The 20,710-nt window shown below is 37.5% G+C and overlaps 1 protein-coding gene across 6 annotated transcripts in view; it reads left to right on the top strand.

Moving 5' to 3' along the window:
- Positions 1 to 1,932: 1,932 nt before the first annotated feature.
- Positions 1,933 to 20,710, top strand: part of LOC127452760 (transcription intermediary factor 1-alpha-like) — a 29,377-nt gene continuing 10,599 nt past the window's right edge. For 3 of the 6 annotated variants that reach the window (XM_051718452.1, XM_051718451.1, XM_051718456.1), the window contains exons 1-13: positions 1,933 to 2,201; positions 2,566 to 2,657; positions 5,093 to 5,231; positions 5,352 to 5,469; positions 6,316 to 6,432; positions 11,789 to 11,903; positions 12,729 to 12,872; positions 14,843 to 14,951; positions 16,143 to 17,764; positions 17,884 to 17,959; positions 18,615 to 18,645; positions 19,055 to 19,184; positions 19,796 to 20,001. In XM_051718452.1, coding sequence (XP_051574412.1) covers positions 2,027 to 2,201; positions 2,566 to 2,657; positions 5,093 to 5,231; positions 5,352 to 5,469; positions 6,316 to 6,432; positions 11,789 to 11,903; positions 12,729 to 12,872; positions 14,843 to 14,951; positions 16,143 to 17,764; positions 17,884 to 17,959; positions 18,615 to 18,645; positions 19,055 to 19,184; positions 19,796 to 20,001 — 3,074 coding nt within the window. In that variant the 5' untranslated portion in view covers positions 1,933 to 2,026. The other 3 variants (XM_051718455.1, XM_051718453.1, XM_051718454.1) reach the window with 3 other exon arrangements.

Genomic DNA, 20,710 nt, shown 5'->3' with positions numbered 1-20,710 from the left:
TTAATGCATATCGCCCCCTACTGGGCAGAGAGGAGAATTTATGAAAAATAAATAAAAACTTAAATATTGATCTGTTTCTCACCCACACCTATCATATCGAGTCTGAACACATGGATTTAACCACTGGAGTCTTATGGATTACTTTTATGCTGCCTTTATGTGGATTTTGGAGTTTAAAAATGTTGGCACCCATTCACTTGCATTGTATGGACCTACAGAGCAGAGATATTCTTCTAAATATCTTAATTTGTGTTCTGCAGAAGAAAGAAAGTCATACACATCTGGGGTGGCATGAAGGTGATTAAGTCATGAGAGAATTTTCATTTTTGGGTGAACTATCCCTTAATGAACAGCAGGTCTAGTGCTTCTCAATAACAGTCCTGAGGAGCCACAGCACTGGACATTTTTGATGGCTCCCTTCTCGAGAACCACTGCTTTATATAAAGTTTCTACAAAGTTTTGCTAAGTTGTAGTTTAGACTTACTACACTGAAAATGAAATACCTTTTAGAAATATCCGTTAAAAATAGTGTGATCTGAAGTGTTGCAACTTTTTTCCAGTAGTAGGTAATCAACCTTCTGTTCTGAGTCAAACGGATATACTAGCACACAGGCGTAATTTTAGGTGGGTGCCTCGTGCTGCCCACTGCAAGATGCCGCCCTGGGCAACGGCACATGTCGCCCATGCCTAAATCCGCTACTGCCAATAAATGTTTTATTTTGCACATTGGAGAAGAGCCCCCTGGCTGTATCTTGCTCTGGGCCCCTTTCCTATTAAAAAATACAGTTTAGAATTTGTTGTGGGGGCCCCTAGATCTTTGGGCCCCTAAAATCGTTACCACCTTTCACCCCATTAGCTATGGCCCTGCTCAGAGAGCTGTTCATGTTAGAGGTCCGCCGGATTTTTAAGTCAGTTTTTCAAGTAGGATTTTGTGTTCGGGTTTTGTAATTTATGAAAAAATATACAGTCCTTCCGAACTTGTTTCGCCCACGCGCTCTCACTCACATATGCGCGATGTGTTAGGGGCCGTTCAAACCAACCGTGTTTTTGTGTGCGTCTGCTCGGTTTTTCCATTGTTTTCCTTTGTAAACACGCACTGGACGAACACCCATACCTGCTGCACCACGTCTCGCTATATCTTCAGTGTCTCACGCAGCACCGGCACATTTTTGACACTGCATGTCGAGACACCTGCGTTCTGTTTCATTCGTTGCGCTGTGTCTTGATTGTTTTTAGTGCAGGTGTCACAAAGATTTAACATCCTGAAAGCAGTTGGAAAGCAGAACGTGGGGTAAAATGCCAGTGCTGTATTCTCCTCATAATTTTGTTTATTTTTTTATGTCATTTTGCACATGTAAATAGTTAATTTAACATTTGTTCAGATTTCCATTTGTTTAAGGGTGGATAATAGTTTTTAAAGATGTCACTTTATGTAAATAAAATAAATTATGTCCCTTGGAAATTATTTTCTCGAGGTAAATCTTCTTGAAAAAGAAAACATTTTATTTTGACCCATTGCATATCACTGCATATTATCCAAGTTTATCGCATATCACCGTGCAGCCCTGGTCTGTTCTTGATTTGTTTGTTCTTTAGAAATTCGTTAAAAAATGCTAATTTTTAATATGGTGGGCCAGATAAATAAGAAATGAGACTCATTATATGAGGTGATAATGTTATTTTGCCTATATTACCAGACTGACTTTCTCGCATCTTCTTAATACCAACATTTTTAAAATTATCCTTGCTGTATGTCCTTGCCAACTTTCAAACCAAATCTACGCGCCCTTGTATTAGCGTAACTCGTCAAGAATCGACGATCTGTTTCAGCTTCAGCTTCAGCTTCAGCTTCTTTGTTTGTGGAAAAGGACACGCCCTGATAGAGGAAGCTAATTAATATTCCATGAAGCTCCGCCCAGTGCAACACCGGAACAGTAAATACTAACTGCGGGCTTACTGTTAGATCAACTCTCGGCTACTTTACTTGTTTATTTCTTCTGTTGTTACACATATTCTCAAGCAAAAAATGTTCACCCCTGACGACACAGGGCGTTCAGCGTCGCCTCATCTGGATTTACCAAAAAGTGTCTGCGGATTCTGCGCTGTTTGTAAAACACACCTAAACTCTTCTTCAGACCCCAAACTTCTGCCCTGCCTGCATACAGTTTGTCACGCTTGCCTTACGAAGACCTGCACACACCGTGAGAACTTGTTTGCATTGTTGACAGTTTGGTTGATAATAATGTGAGCGGTTTGGTTTGTCGTGTCGTTTGCTTGAGTATTTCTTAAAAATACAAATCTGTCTCTGTCCAGTGGTCTGTTCAACGGATGCTGAACTGATATGATTAGCAAACATTTAGATGGCTCTCGATTTTTTATGTGTTTTAAAGCAAAAACTGCTCAAAATGTTAGCTTTATTTACGTAACCACTCACTTTCAAAATGGGCGTTTCTAACATGTTAGCATAAACAATAGTAAAAAGCATTTTAGAGTATTAAATCACAATAAAGCCCATTTGTTCCATTTTAAGTGTATTTTGAGGCTTTTGTTTCTTTCTCCCTCGAGAATGTCCATTGTGCGAGCAGTCCTTCAGTTTGTCTGAGGTCACGGAATGCGTCATTTTCGAAGATTCGTCTCACAACGACGAGCCTCCCAAGGTAAGAGTTAAGATTTTGGAGGACAAATAAGAGACCTCTTTTCTGATGTCATGAGCCCTTTAAAATGATGTTAGAAAGTGTTTGCAAATCCGAAATGTTAATATAAAGTCAATATGAAACCCAGTTCGACAACTATTTTACTAATGTTATGTGTTGTATTTCCTGGTGATACAGGATATTCAATACCCACGTCTGAACATGCCTACACTCCTACTGTATAGTCTGCCAAAAGCAGTATGAGAAGGATTTCTGAATCCTCAGTATTCTTAAAAAGTAGGTGAGAAAAACCCGGAAGACCTACTACATGGGTCATAGGTTCAGGTTAGAGGACAATGTCCATGTCCTGGATGTTGTAAGTCTAGGAATATATAAATATTACTCACCTACATACCTAAAGGACATACTTTATTAACGGTCGAAAAGCAAGTCCTTCATTAAGGGTGCTTTCACACTTTGTTCGATTGCTTGGGCTGAACCCGAGTTTGTTTCCTCCACCCCACTGCCTTCGCTGGTCTCTGATCACTTTATGTTTTTGGATCCGAACTGTGGTCCGATTGCGTCATCAAGGTGAGGTAACATCTGAAGAAGACATCAGCTTCGCTGTGTTATTAAAGTATGCATCTCTTTGGATTTACCACCAAATCTTTACATGCGCAAAATGACAATTGTGTTTGTCTGCCACAGATGCATTGAATGTGTAATGATGTGAAGAATGTTAGCGTTTGTCTGCCATGAGCCTGTGGATGAGTTGCAAGAGATGTGAAGAATGTGAGCTGCTTTCTGCAGGTGATTTATTTGGAAGCAAGCAGGTATGAGAAATGCATTAACCCGTAATAATTGCGTTCGGGAGCCAGCAAAGACACAAATTATACGTCATCAATAGCGATTCACTTCTGCGTTTTGGTACGGTTGTGTTCGTATCAGCAGCGAACTGTAGCAGAGTTCACATGAACCGTACCCCAGTCCACCTTTTCAAGCGGACTCTGGTGCAGTTCATGGGTGCGCACCCGAGTTCGGAAAACAGCGTTCACCTCACCAAAACAAACCAAACTTTGACGTCAATCGAACCTGGGTGCGCACCAAAAGTGCTAGTGTGAAAGCACCCTAAATGCATTATTGCCAGAGTTTACTTATGTTGTCCGTGTTGCTGATTGGAACCCGTACAGTACACGTGACGCAAATTTCATCATCAGCACAGTCTTTGCGGATTGTCTGCGTGCATGACACGTGGTCAGTTCTCGTCTGTGTGCATGATCGGCACACCTACAAAGCAGTAGTAGTGCGTATGCGTTGAACGCTTTCATATTCGCTCGCAGTCAAAAGAGTACACTTTGAATGGCTGAGCACTTGACCGACTGCAAGACGACCCGGAACTCAGAAAAACGAAGTATACCCAAGCCATAACACACTTTCAGAGTTCATGAATTAGGACGCAGCAAATGTGAGAAAATGGACTTAAATTTTGTCCATTGAACAAGTGGGCATTTCATTCCAGAATGGAGCTAGACCTAAATGCGAGTTCGCTAAAACAATGCTTAAAGGAGTATTCCTGGTTCAATACAAGTTAAGCTCAATCGGCAACATTTGTGGCATAATATTGATTACAACAAAAATGTATTTTCTTTAAAAAATAAATAAAAAAAAGAAACAATCTTGGTTCCAGTGAGACACTTACAATGGAAGTGAATGGGGTCCAATTTATTAACGTTAAAATACTTCTCAAAAGTATAACCACAAGACAAACAATATCTGTGTTAACATGGTTTTAGTGTGATAAAATCACTTACTAAACTTTTCTGTGTAAATGTAAAGCCAATTTTGCAACTTCGTTGCAATGACAATGTAATATCAAAAAGTAAAATGACTGTTAAAATGACAATTTAAACAACTTTACAGCTCAAATAATACATGATTTTTAACAGAAGAATGAATGTAAATGCATTTATAAAATTATAAGCTTTGCATTCCTGCCTTTAATCCCTCCAAAAATTGGCCCCCATTCACTTCTACCTCCATCTTTGCTGTTTTGAAAGAAAAGGAGGGACGAATCGAAATAAATTGTGGTAATGCTGTCGATTGAGCTTAACATGTCTTTAACCTGGAATATTCCTTAAAAAAAAAAAAAAGTCATTTCAGAGGTAGACCAACTTTTGATTAACATTCTGAAGACAAAAATAAATAAATAAAATAATGTATTTGGAAAGCATGTTCTGATGAATCATTCACAATAAGTCCAGGAACACACATTAAGAAAGAGAAAACATTTTTATTTTTATTTCATGTTGACTAATAGAATTAAGTGCCATAATGGTATAAAGTCTGAATTATATAATTATGTAAAGCCTGAATATGAGATTGCAAGAAATGATATGATGCAGCTCCATCACTGATATAAAAGATGGAATGTCTTAAAACTGATGAATAAATCTCTGCAGTGTTCTGGGTGTGAAGAGAATGAGGTTGTTGGATGGTGTGTTCAGTGCGAGGAGGCCCTGTGTGTGGACTGTGTGTCTGCCCATCGGAGGGTAAAGGTGACCCGCGACCATGAAGTCAAACCCAAAAATCCACCTAAAGGTTAGCTTTGCTGTCTCTGCACATTGTCCTCATGAAATTTCAGGACAACAATTCCTGTGGCATAGTTAGTGGGATTTTTAATGGATCCTCTATCAGATTTTGTTTGTTTCTCTTGTTCAGGTTGGATGCAGAGAAGACGCTGTCCCTCACACAGACAGGAGAGCTTGAAGTTCTTCTGTCTAGTCTGTGATGAGCTTACCTGTAGAGACTGTCAGCTGATCACTCATAGAGGCCACAGGTACAGTATAACCAGCTAATGGATCCATACCCTCTCAGATCAGCAGATGTGAATATTAGAAGTTGCATCAGTTATACAGATAGATTATTGCTTCTTTGTAACAGACTGTTTATTTTGGTGATAAAGGGAAAGTTTGGGAATGATTCCCACCAATTTGCTTATCTGTAATCTTCTAAGGTATTCACCATAAGTTTTTCAACTCGCATTTTCACATTCCTCCCCAACAGTGTTTCCCATTAATTATCTAGACCGTGTCCCACCACAGTTTCATAATGAACCAAAAATATTTTTACACTTCTCATAATAACATAAAAGCTCTATAGCGTTGTGTTTTGCGCCGTTGCTTCGGTAAAGCATCTCTCACTCCCAGTCAGCATCTGAGGAGCAAGTTCAACACAGTTAACCACTTTTGCTTCATTTCTTTGATGGCTCAAATGTAGGCTCTAATCGATTTTGTGCTTTGACCATTTGTGAACCGCATTAAACTCCGTCTTGTTTACCATGCTTTGTGGGTGTGACTTTTTTGCCATGTCATCACTATTCATATCTATACAACCAATGTGTTTATGAGTAAATTACTACTAGAGCACAAAATTGTTTACCAGAGCACAAAGTTCTTCATAGATGTAGCCTCTTAATTTTGCTCTCAAAGTGCACCAGATTGGTGCATTTAACTTAAAAATGTACAAAATTTTCTTCAGGGGGAGCATGCCCCAGGACCCCTTAGAGGGTCCAAGGTCCACAGACTCACAGTCCACAGACAGTCCACCACAGTCTCACAAAATCCTGTGGGAAACACTGCCCAACATATCCTTACCACAGTCTGTATGTCCATTTGTTTGTCAGTTTTATGCAGGAGGAGGAAGCAGTTATATCTCAGAGACAACAACTGCAGAGTTTACTGGAGTCCATCAGAAAGCGCAACGAAACGGTCAGCACCAGCCTGAAGAGCCTAGAGGCAAGGTAAGTGAATGGAGCCCTTGAGGGCCTGCTGAAGCATGAAGACAGACCTCAGTGTTATCTTATGATACAACTTTTATCCAAAGCAACTCAAAGTACATCAGTCAAAGAAACAATCTGCCAAGAACAAACTTGAGTCTTCCTCAAAGATGCAGTGATGATAGAAAAAGCATTATGTTCTGATTTCAACCATTTTTCTTATGACATTTGCGTCAAAGTATCCAAAGACACATTATGTAGTAACTGTAGTTACTCTTAATTTAGGTTAAATAATATACATTTAAAAGGCATCAAAATGTATTTAAAGTACCTTAAAAGTGACTGTGTCTTAAAGTCTCAAAGACAGCAGTCAACAGAAAAGAAAAAGAGAGGGTGATTCCCAGATCAAAGCAAACTCATCAACTATGTGAATTCAAAACAGGAACAAATCAGTTTACATCCTGTTTGTGAAGGTTTGCCAGTGCGTGTCTTTTCTGGCACGTGGTTAAAATGTCTTAAAAACTATTTGTTCAGACTGAATCTGACTACATTAATAATTTAATCTGACTCCAATTGTAAAAGACCTTGAATTTAGGTTGCGATTCCAATTATTATTGATCATTATTGTTAGAATTTGTCTTAATCTTAAACTTTTAATAGTTCTAGATAATTCTATACTTTAAATTACACTTGTTCATTTGGAATCCTGTTGCTCCTGGGCCTACGTCACAAACTCGTCAGTGTTGGACCAATAGCCAGAGGTAAACAACTAATACTATTTAGATATTTAGAATATGACTTTAATCCAAATAGGAGTTTTGTGTAGTCATCTGTAGTTTCATGGCACGTCGTCTTTATTAAGCACATAGAACAAACAGCATGCCAACATACGATCGTTTGTAGATTGTAAGCCAAGCACCGCCTTTCTTTTAGAAGCCTTTAGCAGTTTTGACCTTGTGACTTGGGGAAGAATTCCCCCATACTGCCTCTGTAGGAGTGGTGGAAACCCGATGACTCATCTAGAATCAGAGGCTATGTCTGCAACATGTCATATATATACTTAACTAGAGTAATATCAGTAATTCGAGGTAATGACTAAAACTTTATTAAAACTTTATTATAACTGTATTATATTGACGGGTCGATCAACATTACATTGTTCTGCATGTACAATGTCTTACATTGAACCTGGAATATTCCTTTTACCTATTAAAATTCAAGCAGACACAATGGCTTGGGGCACTTTAACTTTGATCTTTAATCTTAGTTTTCTATTTGGCTTTAGTTAGAGTAATTTGAGCTAGAAGGCAAAAGGTCAAAAAGTTGTCCAATTCCAGAGATAAAACACAGTACAAATGAAAAGCTTATCATTTCGAAGGAATGTAAGCCATGGAGAGTGGGTAGAAGGTAGTGTTAATTTTGTCAGCTATTTTTTTAATTTAGTCTTAGTCCTGTGTCAAATGTCCTTGTTAGTTTTTATCATATTTAGTCAACCTTACAGTTTTTTGTTTTTTTTTTAGTCAAGTTTTAGTTGACTAAAAGTCTGGGCATTTTAGTCTTATCTTAGTCAAAGAAAACCTTGCTATGATTTTAACTTAACACAAACCCTGAGTATCCAGAAAAAAGTAAACTCTACACAATCAAAACTAGGTGGTATTATACTCAAAGTAAGTACTCTATTCAGATTATGCAGGCATATTACTGCAGACACCTTTTTTGAAGTATGTTTTTGTAGGCAATTAGTTTTTATAACATATTCAAATTAATTTTGATACCAAATCAAAATCATTTTGATGGTAATGTGAAGGACAAATAAACACAGTATTGTCACCAAATACATGCCAAAATACATGTCATTGGTCTATACTCAAGTCTATGTTACCTTTGCCGCTCATTTTCAGCTCCTTCACGACAGTTTGCAAGCCTATTAGCTTAATGAGTTTGGTTTAGCTATAAAACACAGCCTACATAATGGCTGTCTCGTTTGGAAGGATGCGTCCTCCGGGGGTCACATTTGTCGGCCGCATACGTCATCGAGGCTATCTTGTTTCAGAAAAGCAAGAAGGACACTTCGAATGCAACCTTTCGGGGGAATTCGAAGGATGCATGAGGTGTATCCTTCGTGGGCACTCATAACCCACAATTCTTTGCTTCAACGGAAATGTCTAAAAAAGAATTATGCCAGTTTGCCCGTAAATATGATGTTCAAACGCAAGGAATGTTAATTCCCAAGTTGAAGTACTCAGTAGATGGGTGCAGAGTATATAATATGTATAATTATATTAATATATAATTAAAATAAAGTATTAGACTAAAAGTACACCTGTAAATATTTTCTTTTCTCTTTACATCATTATAACTCTCCTAAAATGTACCTCATACATTCCCTTCCAGAGGGACTTTGTTCCCTTCTCACTCAAAGCGCTCGTGCTTGTTAAAGAGTGGCGTGCTGTCATAGCAACCATGTTACGTTCCGTTTCCGTATGTCCTACGAAGGCCGTCTCATTTAAACGAGGCTTGTTGAAATGATTTCTCATGCTCCCTGAACCACTCTTTCACAATTATAGCTTGATGAATCTTAGCATTGTCATCCTGGAATGTGCCCGTGCCGTCAAGGAAGAAAAAATCCATTGATGGATGACCTGGTCATTCAGTGCATTCAGGTAGTCCGCTGACTTAATTTTATTGCGGCATAACGTTGCTGAGCCTAGACCTGACCAATTGAAGCAACCCCAGATCATAACACTGCCTCCAGAGGCTTGTACATTGGGCACTATGCATGACGGGTGCATCGCTTCATGCGCTTCCCTTCTAACCCTGACGCGCCCATCACTTTGGAATAGGGTAAATCTGGACTCATCAGACCACATGAACTTTTTCCATTGCTCCACAGTCCAATCTATATGCTTCCTAGTAACCTGAAATTGTTTTTTCCGATTAGCCTCACTAACAAGTGGCTTCCTTATGGCCACACAGCTGTTCAGTCCCAATCCTGCAAGTTCTCATCGCATTGTGTGTGTGGAAATGCTCTTACTTTCACTATTAAACATAGCCATGAGTTCTGCTATTGATGTTTCACAATTTCAAGCATTTTAGTGATCTCCGATCACAATCATTCAAGATTTTTTTCCAACCACATTTCTTCCGCAAGCTGATGATTCACCACTATCCTTCCAGGTTTTAATAATGTGCTAGACAGTTCTTAACCCAGTTCCAGTGATTTCAGCAAACTCCTTAGTTGTTTTCTTTGCTTGATGCAGGCCAATAATTTGCCCCTCCAGTAACATCTTTTCCACAACCATGGGATATGTCTTCTGACATGGTTGTTTAAGAAATGAGAAGCTACACACTGCATCATTTAGGGCTAAAAGAATTGTTGCCAGCTGAAACATATTAATCACTGCAATAATGATCCAATCATAGGCTCTTAAGTATCTGCTTATTTAAATCCAAATGGCGTTTATGTATTTATTTTATTTATTTATTTTGTATTATTATTATTATTTTTATGCTTTTATATTGTGTTGTCTAATATGCATGCCTAAAGCCTAGTGCAAGTCAAACGTTATGCAAGTCTTTATGTAAGTCTTATATAAGTTGCATACTTTTGTATGGTTTGGACATAAAGTTGCTGAGAAGGACTTTTCAGAGACATGTGTTTCAAATTATGAGGGAAGAGGAAGAAATGTGGGCTCATTTTAAACAATGGATGGATGTTGTTTTTTCCTGTGGATGTACTTAAATACGACCTGTACAGTTAACATCTTCAGAGAAAGACCAAGCAAGACGAGAAGACGACCTTAAGACACCATTCTCCAATTGAAAATTTGCTTTCTCTCCTATGTCTGATAATTAAAAATAATTAATACATTTGTTATTTCTTTGCAAGTAACTGGTGTTTGGCTCTGTGACTTCACAACAGGGAAAAAAACATACATTTAAAGTCTTCAATTTTGTCAACGGAGTGATCCAAAACACTTTAAACATCAGTACAACCCATTGAAGAGTCTATCCCTCATAGCCTTTTTGTCATTACTGTCAAAAATTAAAGATGGCGCTACTGTTAATGAAGTCCATGGTGATAGATTTGACTGAGTTCTGGGTGCTGCTTTTCAGAGATTTCCTGTTACTGGATTAAACTGCTGCTGCACGTTGTTATCCTCTCCTTTTCCTTTGTGCAACATCACATTCATATTTTCATGAACAAATAAAAAAAGGAAACAAAAATCACAAGAATACATTAAAATCACATTAAATCTGAATAAAGCCTATAAAGCCTGTCATATGAAATAATTCTTATGTTAATAAGTATTTTTATATTTATTTATATATATATATATATATATATATAAATGGAGCTGTTTTTTTTTTTAACCTATTGACAGGCTTTAAAGATCATTGTCCTCCTGAGACCCTGCGATTCATTTTTGTATAGGACTTCTATTATTTAAGCTTTTTTTAGCCCATACATGCCACAGTTGTAATCCTGGAGTATCTTACACCCTGGGCTTGTCTGGGATACCAAATGTGATTTTGGCCAGGACAACCCCTCCTTACTCTATAGAAGTTCACTGAAATGTACAATTCAGCACATCAAATCAAATATGAATAAAACATTATTTTCAAAAACAATTAAGATATGCTTTTTATGCACCCAACTCTATATTGGCGTTAAAAAAGGCAAATTGTAAGACCTTTTTTTTTTTTCGGGGTCTTAGGAGGTTATAGTATGATGACAATATGATAGCATGATAGATTGTAATGCAAAGCAACAAAATCTTTATAATACCAGAGCAGGCCGAAAATATAAAATACATATAAATATCAGCTCCCACTTTGAATATATCCTAATAAACATTTTATGTTAGTATTATCAAAGGTCTGTGTTTTTTTTGTTGTGTTGGTTATTAATGGAATGCAGTGATTGAGAGATATACCTCAAAAGCCTGTTGTATCATATTTGAGACACTTATTTTGATGTGATTTGTCTATAAAATAATGTGTGAATTTTAACCAAGCACAAGTAGCTTCAAATCAGTAAGTACTCATTTTGAAATATAATCAGTAAGAATATAAACATTCTTGATACTTTTACTTCATCAAAATCAGCAAAGATTTCACAGCAAAAAGACATGTGCATCACAGTACAAAGGTGGCCAATTTGGAAATTATATAACAAGGTCTTCTACTTCCAGAAGAGCATGGAAACTTTCACCAGGAGACAGGAGACATCTAGTACATTGCTTAACAACAGGGTTTTCAGCAAAGTATTGATTGTGTTGATGTAGAGGCTTTAGAAAATCATGTTTCAAATATGATACGCATGGCTTTATATAAAAAGTTATGATGTTGTGCTAAGAAATATTTTAATATCTGATAGATTATGTGACATTGAGGGGGTGAAAGTGGAAGCAAGGAAGAGAATAACACAGGTGGTCCATTCCATTTATCAGACTTTGCTTCTGAGAGCTAAGGAGGTCTTAAATGAGGTTGAGGTAAGCACTTAGTACAGAATACAGTAATAACGTTATCTTTATATTTGATTGTAAAAGTAAATTAAAAAATACATATGAACATTTAACATAATATTTAAAAATGTATTTTTTTATCTGAAGTCATTTCAGTATTTAGCTTCTGTGTTTATAGTATTCTGAAGTTTATTCAGAATATTATTTATTAATTTCCATTCTAGGGGCGTATTACAGAAAGATTCTAACTTTAGAATCCTATCTTATCTGTTTGGTAGCTATGGCACTTTTAGTTAGGATCTCATTTAGGACAAAAGCTATTACAGAATAACATTTCCTAAATGCATTATCCTATCTTAACTAGAGATAAGATACGATTTTGTAAGATAAGATAAGATTCCTAAATCAAGTTAGGATTTGCTTCTGTAATATGAATTTGTGAAAAATCCTAATTTAACTGATCAGATCTTAAGACTTAAGATAGGACGTTTTCTGTAATACGCCTCCTGATATTTTATTCTTCATTTCCTTTAGTGTTCAAGTAGTAGGATATATTTATTGTTTATCATTGGTCATATCAGAAACACTTCTTTTGGTATTTTACTACTTTTTCTTTGCATAAGTTTTGCATATCAGGAAATGTTTGCAAGAAGAGAATATGACATGTTCAGAGAAGGTTGAGTAGTGAGACGTGTTGAGCTCCAGAGAAATACGTCCAATTGATCAGAATAATCTACGTAGCATGAACACCATAGTATTATCTGATTACTACCTGTATACTGGGAGGGAATCTTATACAGGGATCTCTGTGGACCCTCAGGTTTGTAACTCTTGTTTTCTGTTGGTTATAAGACTCTGTATGCAGAGGAGGTGCAAAGTTTGATGCTGCGGAAGACATCTCTGAACAGAATAGAAGACTGTCAGGACTACATAACTGCTTTTATTGACAAGATCCTAAGCACAAAGGGCCATTGCCTCCTGGTGTACAAAAAAAGAGTAAGCAGTTGTTCTCCTTGCATACAGTGAAATGAGATATTCAAGTCTCAACCCTGCTCTTCACATTGTACATCTACACTTCTTAATTCTTAAGCTTTAGAATGCATAGAAAAAAGATGATTGGTTGCCTGTGTCTTGGTTAATAACTTGTCTGTCTCGTGGGATGCACATGACACGTATACTGTACATGGTGTTTTTCTTCATACTGAGGTTTTCTTCCCTCACTTCTTTGTCAGTGTAAAGCATTTCTGTTGCAGTGGCCTTGTCAAACAAGCATTACTCTATAATAGAGCCCGACCAATATGGGATTTTTGAGACCGATACCAATTTTAGAGGGGGGAAATTCACTGATTACCGATATGTTAATTTTTGAGCTGGAATGAAAACAGATCTTTTCTATTTGGATTGTGCACTGATTTTGCACCGATATGACTATGCAAAGGTTCTCTGGGCTTTCTTAAATAAATATTTTTATCAAAGAATATTTGACATTATTATTATACATTGTCAACAAATTCTAGAAGTGAACACTGAGAAAATAAAGAATAGATAAAAATAAAATAAATAGCTTAATAAACATCAGTACTGTATGTTCAATATCAGTCAGTTGCTGACCATTTAAATAAAGAATAAATAAAAATACAATAAATAAATAAAAATCAGTGCTGTGTAGTATCAGTCAATTGCTGACCATTAAAATAAAGAATAAATTAAAATAAAATAAATAGCTAAATAAACATCAGTACTGTTTATGTATCAGTCAAATGTTGACTATTTTAATACTGCCAGTCAATTAGGGGCAGGTTGTAAAACAAGAAGCATTTACACCTGCCGAGATAAGAGAAAAACAGTGGCAGCGGTGTTACACCGTATTCTGCTATACAGGTTAAGGGGAAACTTTCAACAGTGGAAAACCAGACTTTTAAATATTACATTTTATAAATGCAACGACTGGAATTGTTTGGTTGAAGGGGGTACCAAACAAATCCTGAACAAAACAGTTTGGTGAATACATGTTTACACATTAGCTTCCACTCAGCTGACAAGCAATGAAAGTAGCTACGTGGTTAGCTAGTTAGCTATAAGCCTGTTGTCACGGAGAGTATAAGATGGACGTTGTTTATTTTACTTACCAGCATTGCGTCTCACCAACTTGGTAACAACATAGCATGAAATCAACACTCAACAGACACAATCCACCACCGCACCGTTGTCTGCTGAGCTGCAAAAAGATGCTCTGACAAACTATAGCTGGCTAACATAGCAAACAGATGTGATAAACATGAGTGACATGGTTGTCAGGGACAGGGTTAATGTTGTATTAGTTATATTGAAAAGGGGAAGATGATGGGGTCATTGTTCATTAACTTTCCAGTGTGTATTTCACAAACTAGTTAGCAGCCTACCGAGAAGACACCGCTTAACTCAGCATGGCTTAACTCCGCCCTGTCTGCAGAGCCACGTCATCTCAGCTCTGTAAACAATGGAGTCGGAGCGCACTCTGCTGGACAAACTACATTATGACACCAATTCAAGCATTGTTTTCTGCATTATATGTTCTGAAAAAAGTTTTCATATCTGTAAACATATACATCGATACCGATATATCGGTGAAAGGCTAATAACGGCCGATAATATCGGCCGACCGATTAAAGTTACAATAAATTATACTACACAAATTGGATCCTCAATTGAAATCATTGATTTATTTTTCTGGGTTTCGGTGCTTCATGTTCAGGACTTTTTCCACTTAGATTATCAATATTATTTTGGATAATATTGGCTCCATCATCTGTTTTGAGGTAGATATAGTTTTGTGTATTAGCTCTTCAGCTGGCTGTCAATAACATCTTGAGTCTATATCGTTCTTGCGTGTGTAGTTGAATAGCATTAGTTGAAATAGAATCAATGTAGATTTTGTTTTCATGCATGATGCATCTATCAGATTGTCTTTTGTCTCTTTAACTCAGATTGAGACCCAGGTGAAAAAGCTTCTGTCCCAGAAGACGTGTCCACCTGAGACCATGATTGAACTGCACCTTCAGATTCAGAAAGATCTCCAAGGCATCATGAAATGTGGTACTATAAAGTATTCCACTTTGTATACAAATCAATTTGCCTTTTTATAAAAATCTATTAACGTCAACATTAACGCAGTAATTTAAAATGTTTAATGCGTTGATTTTTTTATGTGATTAATGCATTTACTAACTTTGACATAAGATTCTTGTATTAAGAACCATTTGATTAAAAATCATAGAAAACATTTTATTCAGCTCTGAGTGAGTTCTAAATACTGATTGAAATGGGATGGAACCTTTGCGATGTGTTTGGGATCATTACACTCATGTATACAACACAAACAAGCATGTCAAGTCCTAACTATCACGTAAAAGCCAAACGTACAGTAAATGACACTGATGAGGGACCGCTGTGGTAGGCTAACTGCTTTTTGGAGTTTTCCTGTGGAAGGTCTGTCGACAGACACACGTGCAGCAAACTAATGCTGCATTCACATGACTCGCTTCAGCACTTTCAAATAAATTGAGCTCTATGGAGTGAAGCATCAGTATTTTCCTGGTGCTGCATTGCAATTCTATCAAACATTGTCATGCGGCACTCAAAGTTCAAACAGTTTAAACTTTGACCGTATTGCTTTTGATTTTTCGAAGCATCAGCCAATGATCACCGGATGAAGAGTAATTATGTGGGCATTGGTGAAGCTAAAAGCAGAACAAGACATTGGCCATGTTCGAAATGGCATACTACATTACTACTCTTACTACTTCTGCCATACATTGGTATAGCCATTCTGAACTCGGCCAGCTTTAGAGCGCTGTTTGAATTCGGCTTCACTATTGCTGTAGCAAAGTGGATAGCCACAGACTAGTTGATTAATATTGTGGAGGATGAGGGTTTAAGAAATGTAATGTGCATTGCAATTAATAGGTAACCTATGGAGACTAGTTCTCTCAATTAGTCAATCTCCGACTTGGACTTTGGGAAATGTTTAATGTTACTTGATTGATGCTACTTTAGTGCTTTTCTGTCTTTAAAATGTGGAAGGCTTTGTGTGGAAATTGTTGTTAAAACATTATTGTTGCATATTGCTTTGTTTCCTAAGAAGGAACTAAATGTAGGAAAGTAAGTATATATATATTAGTCAAATTTTTAGTACTTTCAAAATCTGTGATTAACAAGATAATGCAATCGAATATTTTAATCAACTGACAGCACTACTTTTACAACTTTTTCTTTCTATCTACCAAGGATTCATGAGGGTTAAAAAGGTTCCTGTTCCATTTACCTGTTCAACAATTGGTTTCAATCCATCTGTGTCTGGGAAAGCTTCAAACAGATTGAACTCTAATTCTGCTATAACTGCCATTGATGCACCTGCCTCTTCAAGTTCCCTGCAAGGAAGTACCAATGCTCAGTCTAACAGTCCCTCATCTAACAGTGTCCCACATGTTCCTCAGTCTCTTCAAGCTCATTCTCAGCCTCGTACTCTTAAGACGCCCATTGCTCACCAAATAAACAATACCTCTCAGTCAGCCAACCCTGGGAAGACCTGGACCTTTCACTATTATCCTGCCCTGCAGGTCTCCATCCAGACACCTATGCTGACCCACCCAGCACCAACCATGCCAACCAACACCCAAACATCTATTCTTGCAAACCCAATATCAACCAACAACCAAACACCTGTACTCTTCCACCCAGTACTAGCCAACAACCAAATACGTGCATTCTCCCTCCCAGTACTAGCCAACAACCAAATACCCGCACTCCCCCACCCAATACCAGCCATAACAACTGACACCCAATCACCCATACTCACCCAACAAATACCAGCCAACAACCAAACTGCACTTACCCTCCCAATCCCAGTTAACAACCAAACTCCTGTACTCACCCACCTAATACCAGTCAACAACCAAACACCTGTGCTCACCTACCCAATACCAGCGATTGACCAATCACTTGGACTCGCCCAGTCAATACCAGCCAACAACCAAACTCCTAAACTCACCCCCCCAGTATCAAACATACCAACCAACACCCAAACACTCATATTTAACCATCCAATGCAAGCCAATATTCTTGGACATGTACAAACTTTTGCAACACAACCCAATAATTCCTTAACTGTTGCTTCAACTATAAATACACTCTCTGTAAATGAAGCTACTGTGGCCTTTAGTGACCGCTTGACTGGAGCCACTGTGGCAGGGAATGATTCTCGTACCAATAATCTTTCCAAATTAAATCCCACCAGTTCAGCCTTTAACACCATTCCAAGCACAACTAGTGATTCTTCACTTCCTGTAAACCCAATGCAATCTGCTCCCATTGGAGGCAGTGACACCTTCCAGAGTCAGAAGGTCACCCACCATATCTCAGATCCCAAGGCTAACCACCCTGTCAAGGCATTGGCTGACTCTGCCTGTGATCAAGAACCTGGTGTAAGCAGCACAAATTTCACAGATATGGATCATCCAGAGAGCAACTTTCCCACCTCCACTGTGCCAGAGACTGATCCTGGAGAGCCTTCAACTGCCCCTGAGAAAGATCCTGTCCACTCCGCTGTCCCATCCAACACTCATCAGGCTCCTCTCGCCACCACCAAATCCACAGAGGAATGTTCTCTGGTAAAAAGTTCACACTTTCTGTTGAGATCACCACCAAAGTGCGGCCAAACTCAAACTGATCAGTCATCTATAGAGAGCTGTTCTAAACCAAAACGGTGGAGTGATCGCATGCCAACAACTTTCTCTCAACTTGTAGAGGGGACATACAAACCTTTCAGCTTGATAGACAATTTGAATGCAGAATCTCCAGTGGATTCAACTTGTAGCACATCAGAGGGCATAATCTTACTTGCAAGGGAGGTTAGTGAATGTTCGATTCTTACACAAAGCAACACAGTGTTTTATGTCAGACTAGAGTTTTTAGTCAAAGTTCTCTCTTTGTTTCATTGAAAGTGAGGTTTTGTTTTTTTCTGGTATAGAATACTACACATGACAAGACTGTCCAAAGTGATTTTTACCAGATGATGTCAAAAAAGGAAGATGTAGAATCCGCAGGTAGCAATTTAATAAATACCCTACCGCTAGAAACATACTTTATACAACTATGCGAACGCAAAAGTGAGTGCTTTGCCAGTACATGGCCAAAGCGTGGCCCATTTGAACATACTTAATGTGCGTTCTTGAGTTACTGTGGCTGTTATCAACCTCTGTACTCAAGGGGACGATAGTTACCTTCAAAAGTTTGTGCCATAAACCGGATTTGTTATTACTGAGGAAAGTTAAAATATATAATTAAATTACTTTAAATGTAAGTAAATTAATTATAAAGATAAAATATAAAAGATAAATATGTTGACTTTAATTTTGTTTAAAAACTATAACTTTCTTGAAAGAGAAAATTCACCATAGAAGCTGACAATTCACACTAATGTTTGCTATAGTGCCACTTGTGGCAGTGTTGAGAATGCAACTCGTACTTGTGTTTGAATCGAGTTCTAACATATTTTGGAATGCAACAATGCACAAAATCAAACTTGCGTCGCTAGAAGCATCTGCGTTCACATACTTGTGTAGTGTGTTTCAGTCTTAATTTTCTTCACCTTTTCAGCACTGAATCTCACTTAAGCAATACATACAGAGTAAAGTGTTTTCTTACACACTCACTCATATCTTTTTTCTTTTCTTTTCTTTTTTTTTTTTACTCTTTCAGTAACACTGGAACACACAAAGCAATTCAAGAGGTAGGTTCCAGATAGCAAATTCTTATAGTGCTGGTTGAAGGCCTGTTTCATAGTCTGTTTTAAAGTGTCCTGTATCGGAGGAATAATGATAGACCATCTATCGTATACGATAGACGTATACTAAAAAGATGCAACAGACATGACAGAAATTATTTTGGTATTAATAATTGTTATTTACATATTTAAAACCCTCTCCCACATATTACTATGATCTTTACTAGATGATGTACTAAAATTCATTTTAACAATGAAAAGTATTATAGTCAACAGTTATTACTGTGAATAGCTCTCAAATAGCCTCTTGTATGATTAGACAGTGTTTTAAAAAAATTATTTTGTCACATTTAGAAGCTTTTTACCATGTCCTTTTTTTCACACATGGTCTGATATTTGTTTCTATTGATAATAGGTTTCCGCGTGTAACCCTGGTGCGCCTGCCCATCTGTCTGCCTCCATCTGGGCAGCCACTGCCACAGTTCCGCCTTACTACAGATACATCCTCTGACTACATCTTAGTGCAAGAAACACAGGGGGGGCAGGTAAGCTCTGTTCTGTTTTAGAGATGTACTGACCTGAATATACAGTTGGGTTCAAAAGTCAAAATGTAATTTAAACCTAGTTTTTATCACTTTGAAAAATGTAAAACCAAGAAACATTATGACATGAATTGAAATATTTAAGATTTTCCATTCTTTTTTTTTTTTTTAATCACTAATAGGATAAGCTAATTTGTGACACTGACCACATTATCTCACTTGTACAAAATGTCAGATTTCCTTGCATCCATTGAAGTGCACAAGATAACATGGATGATCAGATTTTGCACAAACTTGTGGAGTCCACACCAGTCAAGTGTATGCTTTAATTAAAACAAAAGAGGGACATACCAAAAATACTAAGAAACTCTGAAGAGTTTCTTACTAAGAAATTATGGTATTTTTCGATGTAACCTTTCAATAAAATTTTCATGCTGATACTATAATTTGTAATGGAAAAAACTATATTAAATTTTAAAATGTGTACTTTAATTTAGAACCCATCTGTATTTGTCACATCTGAATGGCCAATATGAGATACCACAGAATATTTTAGATATTATTCCGCATAAGGAAAATAAATTTATTCTCAGTTGTGCCCTGTTCTTGCTCAGATTAAGCAGCTGTGGAAATGGCAGGAAGATCCAATACAACATAGAGCTTCACCCCAATCTGTAGCCCAAAGTAGCGACAGCCCCCTGGTGTCTGAAGTCGAGTTCTGTGCCGTGTGCCAGTCAGCAGGAGCCACTCATTTGTGTGTAAAATGTGGACGCGCTTTTCACTCTGACTGTCACATTCCACCAATCTTCATAAAACCTTGGTGAGTCCAACTATACACAGATCAATAGAAATCAAACTCAGTTGCCTAATTGGCCATGATTATGAAGTGAGCTCTATTTCTGTCTGAAAATACTTGTCAGTTTTTTTTTTATTTACAGTGAGGTGTTTGGAATGCATTTCTATGTAAGAATTTTAAAGGGTATAGTTCAACCAAAAAGGAAGATTCTGTCACCATTTACTTATGCTGTTTATTCTTATTACTGGAACACAAATGGGGATGCTATGCAGAATTTAACCTCAGTCATTGCATCTTTTGTCCATACAATGAAAATGAATGGTGACTGAGGCTAACATTTCTGCCTAACATCTTTTGCGTTCCACAGAAAGAAGAAAGCCATACGGGTTCAGAACAGCATCAGGGTCAGTAAATGATGGCAGAATTTTCATTTTTAGGTGTACTATCCGTTTTACAACATTTTCTGCCTCCAGATGTGAGGTGGAAATGTGTGCATGTGTCTTAAAGGGATAGTTCACCCAAAAATGAAAATTCTCACATTATTTACTCACCCTCATGATATCCCAGGTATGACTTTATTTCTTCACCAGAACACATTTGAAGAAAAATATCTTGGCCCAGTAGGTCCTTAAAATGCAAGTGAATGGAGATTTATCTTTTGAAGCTCAAAAAAACCACAGACAGTCAGCATAAACATCATCCATACGACACCAGCTGTTAAATTAATGTCTTC

The sequence above is a fragment of the Myxocyprinus asiaticus genome, chromosome 15, assembly GCF_019703515.2.
Source record: "Myxocyprinus asiaticus isolate MX2 ecotype Aquarium Trade chromosome 15, UBuf_Myxa_2, whole genome shotgun sequence".
Taxonomy (NCBI): domain Eukaryota; kingdom Metazoa; phylum Chordata; class Actinopteri; order Cypriniformes; family Catostomidae; genus Myxocyprinus; species Myxocyprinus asiaticus.
This window is presented reverse-complemented; position numbering and strand designations above follow the sequence as displayed.